Raw genomic sequence first — 14,435 nt, 5'->3', positions numbered from 1 at the left:
CAGAGCCCATGCTTTCCCAGCACAACCCACACCTCCCCACTCAGCTCAAGTGCAAAGTTAGGCCTGGGTTTTGATCACAGACCCTGATTCAGGAGCTGCCAGTGTCTCCATTGCAGCTCTAATCCCATTTCAAGGCAATAGCGCATCTTCCCTCAAGAAGCCACAGGCTGTTGATAGAAAGGGACTAAGCTACAAGCTGTAAGTCGAGGCTGACCATGAGTCTTAACAGAGTTGGCCTCAGAGTGCTGTGGGAGGGCACAGGAGGAGAATCTAGGAAGGCTTCACATAGGAAGCCACACTGGAGCTGTGCTTCTAAGGACGTATAGGCTTTCAAAATGAAGGGAGAGAGGAGACATTACAAACCAAGGAAAGAACCTAAGCAGAGACTTGATCCAAGAGCTAGGAGGATGATGAAGGATGCAAAATCATTGACACAGCAGGGGCTAAGTTCACATCCAGCGTGAACTCTGAGTTGCCGAATCCTGGCAGGCATCATGGGTGCTGTAGAGGCTTGGGGCGCACTAGGAGAAGAGACCACTCTCCCAGGACTGAGATAGCTCAGCAGCCAGGTCCTGGGTCCCTTCAGAGTCTGAGGACTCCACCTCTGACCCTCTAATAGGATCCTAAGCTGAAAGCCCTTGACCTGTTACAGATCTCGACTTGAGTCTCTTCCCGGCTCCACAGGGGATTCCGTCATCCAGAATGCATCCAACAGTGGAGTGGGGCAAGCGGTCATCCAGATCGCGGCCGCCCTGGGCCTGAGGACCATCAACGTGCTCCGGGACAGGTGCGTGGGAAGGCCTGACCCCAGCCCACCGCTTGGGCCTTTCCAGCCTGACACCCGCAGGTGCCCGAGTGTCCACCAGGTGGCGCCCTTGCATAAGCAGCCCTCCTTTCCTGCAGCTGCTGCTCGCTAAGGGCTGTCAGCCTCCCGCCCTGAAGTCCAGAGGTCTGTGGCTATAGGATGGTTTAGTCACTTAGTCGTGTCCGACTCTTGCGACCCCATGGACTGTAGCCCGCCAGGCTCCTCTGTCCATGAGATTCTCCAGGCAAGAATACTGGAGTGGGTTGCCATTTCCTTCTCCAGGGGATTTTCCCAACCCAGAAATCGAACCCGCGTCTCCTGCACTGCAGGCAGATTCTTTCCCAACTGAGCTATAAGGGAAGCCCCGGGGCTATAGGATAAGTGACTGAAATGTAAAGGGAGGGCAGGAAGGAGGTAGAGAAGGCCCTCACTCCCAACCTGAGTTTTTAAGATGCTTGACTTCTGATAAGCCCATGTTTTCAAAACCACAGTTCACACTTGGGAATGTTTTAAGCTGTATTTCTTTCTGTGAACTGACTAACCCAAGACCCCTGTTTCCCTTGCATTTGTGTGATGCCTTGAAGTGCACTAAATACAGATGTAAAGGAGACAGGGCAGGTTTGTCATCAGAGAGAGGAAGCCACTTGCTCAGGAAGACACAGCAAATCAACAACAAACTTAAGTTTCCCGACTCTTTCTCCATCGTATCATCCAGCCTCCTTAAGCCTCACTGTTCACATACGTGGCTGGGTCCATCAGGCAAGTCCAGCCCCATTAGGAGAACTGATACTCGCTCCAGTTCCCCATCCCCTCGGTTGTGCTAACAAGAATTGCTCTGTTTGCCTTGGTAAAGAGGCACAGAGCCACTCGTGGGCCAGGGTATGCTTGCACAACACTCTGAAGAGCCTCTTGAAAAGACAGGGGGAAAGGAAGCGGAGTTTGTCGTTTCGATAGAAGAAATCAGGAAGTGAACCAACTCCTCCCCGGGCCATATGGTTTCTAGCATCCTTGGAGCCAGTAGGAGCAGTAGAAACCACCCAGCGCTCTCTCACACCAGTGAGAAAACTGAGGCCACAGATGCTGGAGTGTGCTGAACCTAGCACACGGGGTGTGGGTGGCCGGGCCCAGCTTCCCACAAAGAGAAACTGGGGTTCTCACACCTGTGGCAGAGGGGTCCTGGGAGCCTCTGGTGGAGAGAGTGGGCAGATGTGACCGAGGACCCTGGATTGTGTTTGGTTTCCAGACCTGACCTCCAGAAGCTGACCGACAGACTGAAGAATCTGGGTGCTGACCATGTTGTCACAGAAGAGGAGCTAAGAAAGCCTGAGATGAGAAGCTTCTTTAAGGTACCGGTGAAAAGGGACCAGGCCCATCTCGCTGAAGAAAGGCAGTCACTTGAGTTCAGAAGGCTGGGCACGAGCCCACTGTTCGTCTCCAAAATCCCCCCTCCATCTCCTCGTGGCTGGGTAAAGCCCATTCCCTCAGCCAGGGGACAGCACGCAGTAAGTGCCCAGGGGCTGTGAGGGGGCAGCGCAGAGACAGACAGGGTTGTTGTTGTGAAGGTTTCTGATGGGCTCCATCAGCCCACACAGCTGACGTGAATCTCAGAGCTGGGAGAGGAGCTGTGGCAGAGGAGGGAAGAGAAAGGAAAGAAGTCACATTTATGAGGCACCTGCCTTATGTTTTTTTTACCTGAAAATCCCCACAAAAGCGCTACAAAGTAGGTGCCATCTGTTTTATAGATGAGAAAATGAAGACTCAGAAAAGACAAAGGACTTTACTGAGACCACACAGTCAGATGTAGTGAGGAGTTTACCATGACCACACAGTCAGAGGTGGTGGGGTCGGGGCTGGCCTCAGCCTCTCTAGACTCAAAAGCCCCTCAGCCCGCCCAGCACACCTCCCAGTGATCAAACCACATCCTAGTCTCTTGTCACTGACCCCTGGCGGGGCCGGACGCACACTCACCTGAGAACATTTCTGAAGTAGTAGGTCAGCACGTCTGATATAAACCAACCAGTAAGTGCTGAGGAGAGGGGAAATGAAGTCTGTCAGGACACAGCACAGATGCCCTCTGTCTGTTCTCTCCCAGAGGTGAGTTTTGAACAGAATCCTCCCATGGACAGAGGAGCCTAGCGGACTATAGTCCATGCAGTCGCAAAGAGTCTGACATGACTGAGCAACTCAGCAACAACACTGCTGATCCTTGGGCTTCCCAGGTGGTGCTAGTGGTAAAGAACCAGCCTGCCAAGGCAGGAGACATAAGAGACGCGGGTTTGATCCCTGGGTCGGGAAGATCTCCTGGAGGAGGGCATGGCAACCCACTCCAGTATTCTTGCCTGGAGAATCCCATGGACAGCCTGCAAAGAGTCTGCAAAGAGGTGACTGAGTATGCCTAAAACAGATCACAGGATTAAGCTGGTAAAGAACAGACCCTCCCCAGACTGCGTGTGAAGGCCTGACGGTCCTACTTTTTCACTCCCTTGGGCCCTTGGGCCAGGGAAGTGCGGTTTGCAGCAAGCTTCAAGCCACCCTCCCCTACCACCCCCTCCACACACACACACTCCACCCCCACAGAGGGGTAGCTCGCTCACCACAGATTCTCTGGTTTCCCAGGACGTGCCCCAGCCGCGGCTTGCTCTCAACTGTGTGGGCGGGAAGAGCGCCACGGAGCTGCTGCGGCATTTGGCGTAAGTCCCCGGCCCCTCAGCCCCAGTGTGCCGGCGCCCTCCCGGGCTATAGCCAGGAGGACCACCGAGTGACCAAGTGCCAGTGGCCAGTGCAAGCCAAGGCCAGGTCAGCACAGCCCTGGGCAGGAAGGTGGGACCCTTGTCCCATCCTAGTTATCTGGACCTGCCCCTTCTCAGCCTTCTTTACAGATGGCCCAGAGACACGTCTGGCTTTGTCTTCCCGGGGACCCCAGTAATAACTGCCTGGCCCTCTGTGAAAGGGGAGCAGTTAAGGATTCATAACCTAGGGGCATCTGAAAAAGTCCTAGCATATTAGCTTTTAAAAATAGATTCTAATTTTAAAGGTAATATCATGCTATTACAAAACATCTTGAAAGTATGCAAAAGCACAAAGGAAAAATTAGGCACAAAACTGACCTACCGCCCCGCCACAGAGGAGGCTAAGTACTGTTGACAGTGTACGTCCTTTCATCCTTTTTTCCTTTCGTATAAACTTCTGGAATGGAAGGGCGCCGTAAGGGACACCTCCCAACTAGAGCACCAGTGTTTGTTAACTCCTGTTTGCTAGCACTCACTTTAGCCAGGGGTACCGAGATGGCTGAGCCACCGAGGGAACCCTCTAGAATGTACAGGCTGGATGGGAAGATGGGTCATGAGATCAGAGAGCTGTGGTAACAACCACAGAGCACGTACCACGCACCAGACTGTGCAGAGTGTGCGATGTACCCCTCCCACAACTACCTGAGCACGGGGTACCGCTCCCATCCCCATCCAGACAAGGCCCGGGGAGGGTAGTCAGCTTGCCCGTGTTGCCGTGAGCCCGAGCACAGCCCTTCAGCACCCAGGCAGCCTCTGAGGCCAACCACCATCCCTGCGTGGCCCGTCGTAGGACAGAGTCTTGCTCAGTGGTCACAAGTGTAGGCTTTGGAGTCAGAAACGCTGCTGCTCACTAGCTGGGGATCTATGTGATCTAGGCAATACATGAAAAATGATCCGGGCCTCAGCCTCTTCATCAGTCAAATGGGGGGATATAAACCTTTTCTACCTCAGAAGATGAGTCTAAGGGGCTCTGAGGTCCGCACAGAGCACTCTACAAATGAGAGGTGGGCCCCTGCTTTCTCGGCTGTGGAAGAGGCATCATCAGAGTCCTCCCTTGGGGTCACCGTGAGAACTCATTGGCCAGCACATGTGAAATGCTCAGACCTGTGCCTGGCACATAGTAAACACCCAGTAAACAGTAGCCATTCTGATTTAAAAAAAAAAAAAAAAAACAAGTATATTTTGTACTGGGCTTTGCTGATTAACAAACAATGTTGTGATAGTTTCAGGTAAAAAGCGGACTCAGCCATACGTTCATGCATGTACATGTATCCATTCTCCCTGGAACTCCTGTCCCACCCAGGTTGTAAGCGGCAGCCACTCTGATTAAACCAAGTGTAGTGCTGGCCCACAGAGGGAGGGCTCACCCCGCTCCCCGCCACAGGAGACACTCTCCAGAGCCGGGTGGCAGATGAAGGAACTGAAGACCAAACTGGCCCCCAGCCTGAGGGACAGAGAGTTCCCTGCCCCTCTCAGCAGCTTCTGCCCTTCTGGAGTTCGCCGAGCCTCCCTTGTGTTGGCCCAGAGTGAACCTCAGCTCATCCTGCATCAGCAAACTCCTGCAAGAGCTGGGGGAGCAGGGAGGGGCACACAGGTTAAGTCAGGCACATGAAGACTTAGCTTAAGACTTGGCTTCACGTGTTTAAAATGACACAAGCCCCTCTCTGTTTGACCACTGGGGGTGTCAGACAGCGGGTCCTGACACTCACCATCGTCCTCTGCACCGTCCACACCGTCCCTTAGCTGCCGAGCTGCTTCCATCTCACTGGTCCTTTGAATGAGTATGCCCAGACGGAGAGGCAGCGTGGCCCACTGCCCACTGCCCAGGGTCACCCAGGCGCCGTGGGGCAGAGCCCGGCTGGACTCGGGTCATGAGCTTTGCTTAGCAGGGCACTCTTCCCTGCAGCTCTTCCTCAAAGCCTGGGCGCAGCTTAGGTCCCCACCTGGTTAGACATCCAGGTCATCTGCAGGGGGTGTCTGCTTGCTTCTTTGTTTTCTATTGTTTTTAATATAGATCCTTGCCCCTGATTTACTGGGTCTGGAGCAGGCATGGGAATCTGTTTTTTTGTGGTTTTTTTTTTTTTTGAACCCTTCCCAGGGATTCTGGGGGCTTCCCAGGTGGCACTAGTGGTAAAGAACCCGCCCGCCAATGCAGGAGATGCAAGAGGAGGGAGTTCGATCCCTAGGTCAGGAAAATCCCCTGGAGAAAGAGATGGTAACCCACTCCAGTATTCTTCCCTGGAAAATCCCAGGGACAGAGGAGCCCGGTGGGCTATATAGTCTATAGGGTTGCAAAGAGTCAGACATGACTGAGCACGCACACACGCGGGGATTCTGAGAACAAGGCTTAGGAACCAGGGTTGGGACAGATGATGTTGTAGCTCTGTCTCCACCTGTGACCACTCTGTTCTCTCTGGACTCCTCAGGCCTGGGGGAACCATGGTGACCTATGGGGGAATGGCCAAGCAGCCTGTCATCGCCTCTGTGGTAAGCTGGGGTCTGAACCCCACAGTCGTCTAGACTCGGGCAGTGCCCCGCCCCTGGTGATTCTGTCCCTTCAGCCTGAAGTTCTTGCCCTCAGCACCTTAGTGTATGTCCTTCCTATTTCCACAGAGCCAGCTTATTTTTAAGGATCTCAAACTTCGGGGCTTTTGGTTATCCCAGTGGAAGAAGGACCACAGTCCAGGTGAGTGGATGATAGCCCTGTTATCGAGGGTCACACGAGAGGGCAGTGCCTACTCAGAAGTGACCAGCTGCTCTGAGCCCGGGAGAGGTGATCAGAGCCCCCTCCACCAACCCCAAAACAGGATAAAGGATAACAGCCTCTAGAAACAGCTACAGTCAGCAAATAGTTTTAGGCTAAAGTGGGCTTGTCTGCAAGGGGACCACACTGAACAGGACAGCTCCTGCCGCCCTCCCGAGGAGCTGACAGTGGGGGAGACTGCCATGGACGACACCCCAGTAAAGAGAACAAACTCTGGAACCAGCCTGCCTGGGCTCACATCCTGCTCTCACCATTGCTAGCTATAGGTTCTGCCGAGCCCAGCCATGGGACATCGGGCAAGGTACTTAGCCTCTGCCTTGGTTTCAGTGTCATAATTGTTGGGACTTCCCCGGCGGTCCAGTGGCTAAGACGCCTCTGCAGGGGGTTGTCGTTCAGTCGCCGTGTCGTGTCAAACTCTTTGTGACCGCATGGACTGCAGCACACCAGGCTTCCCTGTCCCTCACCACCTCCCGGAGTTTGCCCAAGTTCATGTCCATTGAATTGGTGGTGCCATCCAACCATCTCATCCTCTGCCGCCCACTTCTCTTGTCCTCTGTCTTTCCCAGCATCAAGGTTTTTTCCAGTGAGTCGGCTCTTCCCAGCTGGTGGCTGAAGTATTAGAGCTTCAGCTTCAGCATCAGTCCTTTCAATGAATATTCAGGGTTGATTTCCTTTAGAATTGACTGGTTTGATCTCCTTGCGGTCCAAGGGACTCTCAAGAGTCTTCTCCAGCACGGGGGTTCAATCTCTGGTTGGAAAACTAAGATCCCGCATGGCCTCAAGGCTCAGTCAAAACAATATTTTTTTTAACAGTCGTAATTGTTAAAACTATTATTAGCAATGTTTGACAGAGGCAGAAACTGAGGTTTAGAGTGGCTAAGTCGCTTGCTTCAAGTCACCCCCACCTAAAGAGTGTGCAGCCAGGACGTGAACGGCAGTCGCTCTGACTCTAGACCCCGAGCCAGACACGCTCTCCTTCCTCTCCTGGAGGACGGGTCCCCCAGAGTGTGGCCACCATCGCTCCCAGGCTGAGCCTGAGGAATGACATGGCATTCCCCCAGTGAAGGAGAGGGGAGTGGTCCTGTGAATGGGGTGTTTGAAGCAGAGAAACAGCATGTGCAAAAGGCCCTCAGAGAGGGTGGGAAGCTGGACAGCTCGGTTGTGACCGGATTATGGAAGGCCTTATAATCCTCTTTAAGGAGCTCAGACTCTATCTTAAAGGGAAATGGGAAGCATGGAAGTGTTTCAAGCAGGAGATACAATTCAGTTTGAATACTGAACGAACTATGAAAAAGCACTTCTCAGCCAAGGCCTTCACTTCTCATTTTCCTTTGCCATCCTGGGTCCCTAAGTGAGAGGCAGGCCCCTGGAAGGGACCCTGGTGGCCTCAACAGGAGAGGTTCTGAGGGAGTCTTGGGCTCTCAGGGAAGGCTCTCTGCCCCCAGCAGAGCTCATCTGTCTGTGCCAGGCACCGCCCACCCCCTCTTCCTCCTCTGGCTTCCCGCCCTCTCACCATTCGGGACTCCCAGCTACACCCAGTCAGGTTCTGTGGGTCTGAGCCTCGCAGCGACCACTCCGCCGGCCTGTCAGCTCCCGGGGCCGCTGCCCGCACCCTGTCCCCACCCTGGCTCTCACTGTCCTGAACACGGGTGGGAACCAGGCCACCGCCACGGCCCCGGCCAAGCCCGGGCCTCTCGCCACGGGAGAGGCCTCCCTGGAGCCCAGCTCCAGCTCCTGCCAGCACAGAGGCCCACGGGTCACCTCCCCACACCCTCCAACCTCCCACAGACCAGTTCAAGGAGCTGATCCTCACACTCTGCGATCTCATCCGCCGAGGCCAACTCACGGCCCCCGCCTGCTCCGAGGTCCCGCTGCAGGACTACCCGTGTGCCCTAGAAGCGTCCACGCAGCCCTTCGTGTCTTCAAAGCAGATTCTCACCATGTGACGTGATAACCCCAGAGCCAAGCGGGAGGGGGATGGAGCAGCAGGACTGGTTCGGGCCCTCCCCCCACCCCCCAGTGGGGCCTCCACCGGCCACAGGCTGCACCTCTCCTCACTGTCCCTTCTGACCCAGAGAACTGGGCGGCCAGCCTCAGGGTATTGAATAAAGTCTGAACTTCATAGGAGGAAAAAAAACAAAACAAAAACCAGCAGAAGTCCTCTCTGGAGAAGGGCCATCCCCTGCACTCACCATCTCCCAGCACGAAGAAGCCGCCCTCTGCCTGTGCCCCAGCAACATGTCCCGATGGCCCTGAAAGCTACGCCTGGGTGGGACGGGCAGGGCACAAGAACCAGTCAGACAGATCTCTGCCCTCCAGCTGTGCCAGCCCAGAGGAGAACCTTCTAAAAAGGAAGGTTTGACTCGTTCTCCGGTGGCCTGCGGCTCCGTCTGGGGCAGCGGGGGAGGATCAGCTCCAAAGAGGAGTGAATGCCAGGCTGAGAAACCAAGGAAATGGGGCCTCTCAGTGGCTGGACCATGCCCAGGGCACTTCCATTCTAGCTAGGGAGATAGACACATCAGTGGTTACACCTGAGGTCATTTTACCCCCAAGGGACACTGGATTGTCATAATTGAAGGGCTGCTGCTAGAGTCTTGTGAGTAGAGTCCAGCAATGCCGGCATCCTCCAGGGCACAGCACAGCCTCCGTCAGCCAGGGCCCATCACCCCAAGTGTCCACAGTGCCGCCGTGGAGAAGCCCCGCTTGACCCCACAGGTCCCACAGTGGTGGTCATAGTGATGCATGCGCTAAAGAAGACCCGTGTGAGGTGCTGTGAGCACCTAACCAAGGTCCTGTCCTAGGCCTTCCTCGGGGGAAGCTTGAAAGCGGGCCCTGAGCAAGGCATTGCTTTATTCAGACGGCGAAGAGCTTGACGCTACGTGACTTTTGGGTGTTTTGCTTCATGATCCACTCACCCAAAGCAAAGCACTAGAGACTGGAGGGTGTCTCCTTCATCACCCGACCCTCTGTCCCTGAGTTCTAGAGCCTCACTGGGGAGGACTTGCTGAGAGCCCAGTGCGTGCCTGAGACCAGGGCTGCCTATGAGTGGCGTGGGACTGGCCCGCAGGTAGCTTTATCTACTCACGAGGTCACTTTACGGAGGTGTTCAGAGGGCCATGGGGACACAGCAGCTCTGCTTGAGGGTTTAAGGAAGCCCCCCGCCCAGAGGAAGTATGGTCAGAGCCAATCTCGAGGCCCAGCAGGAGGAGGTGTCCCAAGCAAAGCCAGCAGCACATATGAGAGTCTGGAGGCCCAGGAGAGCCTGCCCATCACAGAACTGCCAACAGGTGAGTATAGCTGCCACTGTGGGTGCAGGGGCGTCGGAAGACTGAGTTGGGAGCCTGCCTTCACAGCAGGAAGGCTCAGGACTTGCCCTCAGGACATGGGGAGGTACTGGAGGGGTTAAAGCAGTGGAATGATGGGGAAAACTGGGTCTGAAAGCTACGGGATACACCGGTTAAGTTGCACGCCAGCACATACATGGGCCCCGGCGTCGTCCTCCTGTCTTTGGGAGCATCTTGTGTGTCCTGTGGAGAAAAGGACTCAGCTTCAGCCTGGGACTGCAAAAGGTCTGCAGGTGCCCTCTGGGTAAGATTTGCCACCTTGTCCACCTGGGCTCAGAATCAGCCCCAATTCACCCAAATCTCTCCTGTTTTCTGTCCTTGAGGTTTGTGGGATAGATGATTTGTGCAGCTGGTCAATGTGGGCAAGTGCAGAAAGTCTGCAAGGGAGGGGGAGGCCACCCAAAGCTACGGGAGTGAAGGTTAGGATGAGGTTGGTCAGGGGGACTCCACAAGCTTGGGCTTAGGGGCTCTGATGAGCCTGCAGCCATGGAAAAGGATCTGGCCCCTAGTAGAGACTCAGAGGGGGCAGACAGGAGGGAGGAAGGTTCATAACACCACAGCACAGAGACCTCGTGGGTGGGAGGAGGGTGTGCAGAGTCCCCTGAGAGTAGCACCTCTGGGGGTCTGGAGGTGATTTGGGGGGGTGGAGTAGCTACACCATGTGGCATGTGGGATCTTAGTTCCCAGCCAGGGATCGAACCCATACTCCTTGCATTGGCAACATAGAGTCTTAACCACTGGACTACTAGGGAAGTCCCTGGAGCTGACAGTTGCCCTGGATTTAAAAGAGGATATTTTCTCAGGCAGGGAAGGGAGACAAGCATTACAGACCAAGGGACAGGTTTAAGTTAAGGCAGAACATTTATGTCAAAATCTACTCCTTTTCCCCAAATACCATTCTACTTCTAAGAATTAAGGCTGATGACTTTTAGGTGGGGACATGGGAGGCTGGAATAAACACTTTCCCAGCCTCCCTAGCAGCTGACAAGATCTGGCCCGTGTGACGCACGCAGAGGTGGGAGGTGTCTGTTTCTTAGGAACCTCTTTAAAATAAAGCTGGCATCCATCCTGTACCTTTTTCTTCCCCTTCCACCTTCCCCCTCACCAGGAAACGAACATGGAATTTGCATAGCGATCTTTGACCATGTTGAGAACGGAACAGCAACAAAATCAAAGGAGCCTGGGTCCCTGAGACCCAGAAACCTTGACTGCCCACCTCAGGACTTGAGAAATAAGCTTCTGTGCTATTTAAGCCCCTAGGCTTTCTCTGAACCTACTCCTAACTGATACATATTGTCTTGTTTAATTTATATTGAAATCATGTCAGACCATCTGAAGCTGAAAATTTCACAAAATCACAACCTGAATAGTGGCAGTTTGTGATTACTAGCTAAGGAATTCGAACTTTACCCTGTGGGCAGTAGGGAACAAAAGATTTCTGAGCCAGATGATCAGAACTGTGCTTTAGAAAAATCCCTCTGGCAGCAAGTTGGGGGACAGTTTAGAGGCACTAAAGATAATCAGAAGCTCCCAGATAAGGAAAGTCTCCCTAAATTCTGAAGACCAATATAGGGATTACCAACATTTAATGAGGCCAGCAGAGGAAAGGAGCCTAAGACAAAACAGTGTCAGGAGAGAATCTGACTTAAAATGGATCATGTCTTAACAAGTACAAGGGGGAAAAAATCTAGTACAATACATTGTTTTTAATTTTCAGGGCATGTGGAGTTGGGACAGGTCTTCTAGCCCACCAAGTAAACAATATCCTTTTTAAATGGCGGAAGGAGGAAACTTTGGCTCCAGGAGACTAAAGGATGACAAACGGGCATGACCTAAACCAAAGGCTGGGCGCTCCTGAAGCCCTGAAGCTTCATGCCTGGCTCTCCCTGTTCCCTTCCAGTAGCATCCGCCCTGCAGCTGCCTACATCCATGGCCTTAACATTGATGACTGTCTGGTGTGTTGGGACACCAATTAACTGTGCTGTCCTCAGGGAAAGACTGAGGCCCAGAAGGAAAAGTTTCTCGCATTAACCTGTGGGCATTAGGCATCTCGGTCCTGGGGCCTTGCGGCTCTCATGCTCCGCCCCGCGGTCACTCGCAGGTTCCATGCCCTGGGCGGGCCGCTGGCCCCAGCCAGGACAGCTGGAGGAAATGGTGGGAGGAGAGAGGCTCAGTCCCGGCACAGCACCTGCCCGCAGGTGAAGGCAGGAAGGTCCTGGGGAACAGGTGAGCTGCCACGACCTGACGGGGAAGAAAGCTCGCCCTGTGTCCCTGACACTGCGGTGTTCAGGCACTTCCACATGCACTGTCATTTGACTTTTATAGCTTCCCTGTGTCATTGAGGTTTTACTATGACCACTTTTCCAGAAGAGAGAGAGGAGGGGAGCTGCTCAAGGCCACACATCAGGAAGCAAGCTGGCACCACAAGCCAGGCCCCCTGACCCTATCTGGTCACTGGGCCAGTCAACTCCAGTTCCTTTGACGCTGAGTTCCCTCTTTTCTCAGGACTCCTTGATTTTGTTCAGTGATAAATGACATGTCACGCAGTTTCCCTGAGTTTACGTCTCATGGAGAAGCATGGAAAAAAGGAGAATCAGGAGGCTATTGAAGCAGTCCAGTTGAGAATTCATTCACTTATTCATTCAGTAAATAGTCTGAACACCTGTTATGTGAAAGGCACTGTCGAAGGTGCTAGGGATACAGCAGGAGACAAAAAATCCTGGCCCCTGATACCAGAGAGCTTACATTCTGGTGGAAGAGAAAGACAGTGAAGTGTGAATAAGTGAGGTAATTACAGAGCACGACAAGCGCTGTGAGAGAAAAAAATACAGTGGTTTCATAGTGGCAGGGATGGGGCGGGGGTGGGGGAGGTACTGGAGAGAAGGTGTGCAAGGAACATGTGAGCCCTGAATAAGTCAGCCAAATTTTCAGGCTGGGGGAGCAGCATGTTTAAAGCCCAGTGTCTGAACTATATGACAAGGCCTGAACTGACTTAGTAAGTGAGAGTGGAGAGGAGTGGATTCCTGAATATTTACAAGAAAGAAACAACCAGATAGAGTGAATGGGGTGTCCGAAGGTTGAACTTTGGCACCTTGCTGGAAGGAGTTTAGGGAGCTCTTAGAGAGTGAGGGTTTTAGCGACAGGCCTTTAGCCTCTAGGGGGCGCTCTTCCCGTCTGTACAATAGGTTGAGCAGATGATACAACCACCAAGGTTAGCACTTCAGAATACCATGATCCTCACACTTTCCTAAATATCAAATGGATCAAGATCACAACATAAAAATCAGTTCTAAAAGTAATATAGAATAGGGACCTCCTTAGGGGTCCAATGCTTCCAATGCAGGCTTCCAATGCAGGGGGCAAGGTTGTTGGATCCCTCCCTGGTCAGGGAACCAAGATCTCAAAATGCCCTGTGGCATGAGGGGGAAAAAAAATTTTTTTTGAGAATAAACCATGGGAAGTATTTTTTTTTAATTTTTTTTAAGCTCAGAGTGAGGAAGGCCTTTCAAACTACAACACAAAATCCAGAATCAAAGTAAAATAAAGGATGGATAAATTCGATCCCATAAACATCTGGTGTTTTTGCATGGCAAAAAAGCACTCTAGGCAAAGTCAAAAGCCAACAAACCGAGGAAAAATATTTGCAACTCATTTGACAAAGAGCTAGTGAGCTATAAACCTGTAAGAAAAATGGGCAAAAATATAAGCAGACACAGAAAGACACAGCAGAAAGAGAAAATGTATCTCTTAAATATATGAGGCTCACCGCACTCAACATAACTGCAAATTAAACTATCCTGAGATACCATTTCTCAGCTAACAGACTGACAAAGATCATAAAGTTTGATAACGTGTTGATGAAGAAATGCAGAAAGCTCCTTTTGTACTCTAATGGAATGATTTTCAAATTATCAGTCTATTAAGTGCAGAACTGTATGTATAGTACACCATCATTTACTTTGTATGTGTAAAAGAGCTCTAAGAGGATATTTACTAACGGATTGCATTGCCTCTAGGCCACCAGAGGTCAGAACTGGTTAAGGGTTTTCACTCTATACCATTTGAACCAGTTAATGAATTATCCGTTCAACATATAATTTTTAAAGTAAATAAAATAGTAAAGAAACAAAACTTCTTTGTGGTTCTAGGTAAATTGGATTAGTGAAAAGGGACCCAATGTTTATCGAGCTTCTACCACGTTCCAGATACTGTTCTAAGCTCTTTCACATACACTTTTCACATACACCCTGGTAGTCCACTGAGATGGGATAAATTATTCTAATTTTACAAGTTAGAAAATCGATTAAGTTGGTCCAGTAATGTAGCCAATGTCACGCCTAATCTAGCTCCATAGTTCCAACCTTCTTCACTTTCCACGTTGCTTTCATTAAAAAAAGTCCTATTTTTAAAATAATACTGCTGTTACTTTATTGGGCACTTATGATGTGCTGAGATGCCCTATCCTTCTCAGAACAACTCTGGAGGGTTGCAGTTACTATCCCCTTTAGAAAACAAACGGGGCTCAACGAGGAGGCGCGTAATGAGCCCATGGTCACGGATATTTAGATGATTAGAAGCCAGGTTTAATTCCAAATCTCCTGCTCGAAAAGTCGAAGCCACTCCCGGTGCAAAGGACAAAAGCAGAAATGCTGGCAGGACTGTGGAGGGAGGCATGGACGCTTCCGGGGGAAGTGGCGAAGCCAGCGGGGTACGCTGCGCGCCAAGCTCGCGAG

At 52.2% G+C, this 14,435-nt stretch overlaps 1 protein-coding gene across 1 annotated transcript in view; it reads left to right on the top strand.

The window, feature by feature from the left end:
* The window catches only part of MECR (mitochondrial trans-2-enoyl-CoA reductase), a 37,197-nt gene extending 28,702 nt beyond the window's left edge, over positions 1 to 8,495 (top strand). The window contains exons 5-10 of the mRNA XM_043909505.1: positions 685 to 787; positions 2,049 to 2,151; positions 3,422 to 3,495; positions 6,021 to 6,081; positions 6,208 to 6,280; positions 8,147 to 8,495. Coding sequence (XP_043765440.1) covers positions 685 to 787; positions 2,049 to 2,151; positions 3,422 to 3,495; positions 6,021 to 6,081; positions 6,208 to 6,280; positions 8,147 to 8,304 — 572 coding nt within the window. The 3' untranslated portion in view covers positions 8,305 to 8,495. The remainder of the gene's footprint in view (positions 1 to 684; positions 788 to 2,048; positions 2,152 to 3,421; positions 3,496 to 6,020; positions 6,082 to 6,207; positions 6,281 to 8,146) is intronic.
* Positions 8,496 to 14,435: the final 5,940 nt, after the last annotated feature.

Source organism: Cervus elaphus, chromosome 8, assembly GCF_910594005.1.
Source record: "Cervus elaphus chromosome 8, mCerEla1.1, whole genome shotgun sequence".
NCBI lineage: Eukaryota > Metazoa > Chordata > Mammalia > Artiodactyla > Cervidae > Cervus > Cervus elaphus.
Note: the sequence above shows the minus strand (reverse complement) of the source record. Positions and strands in the feature narration are given on the sequence as shown.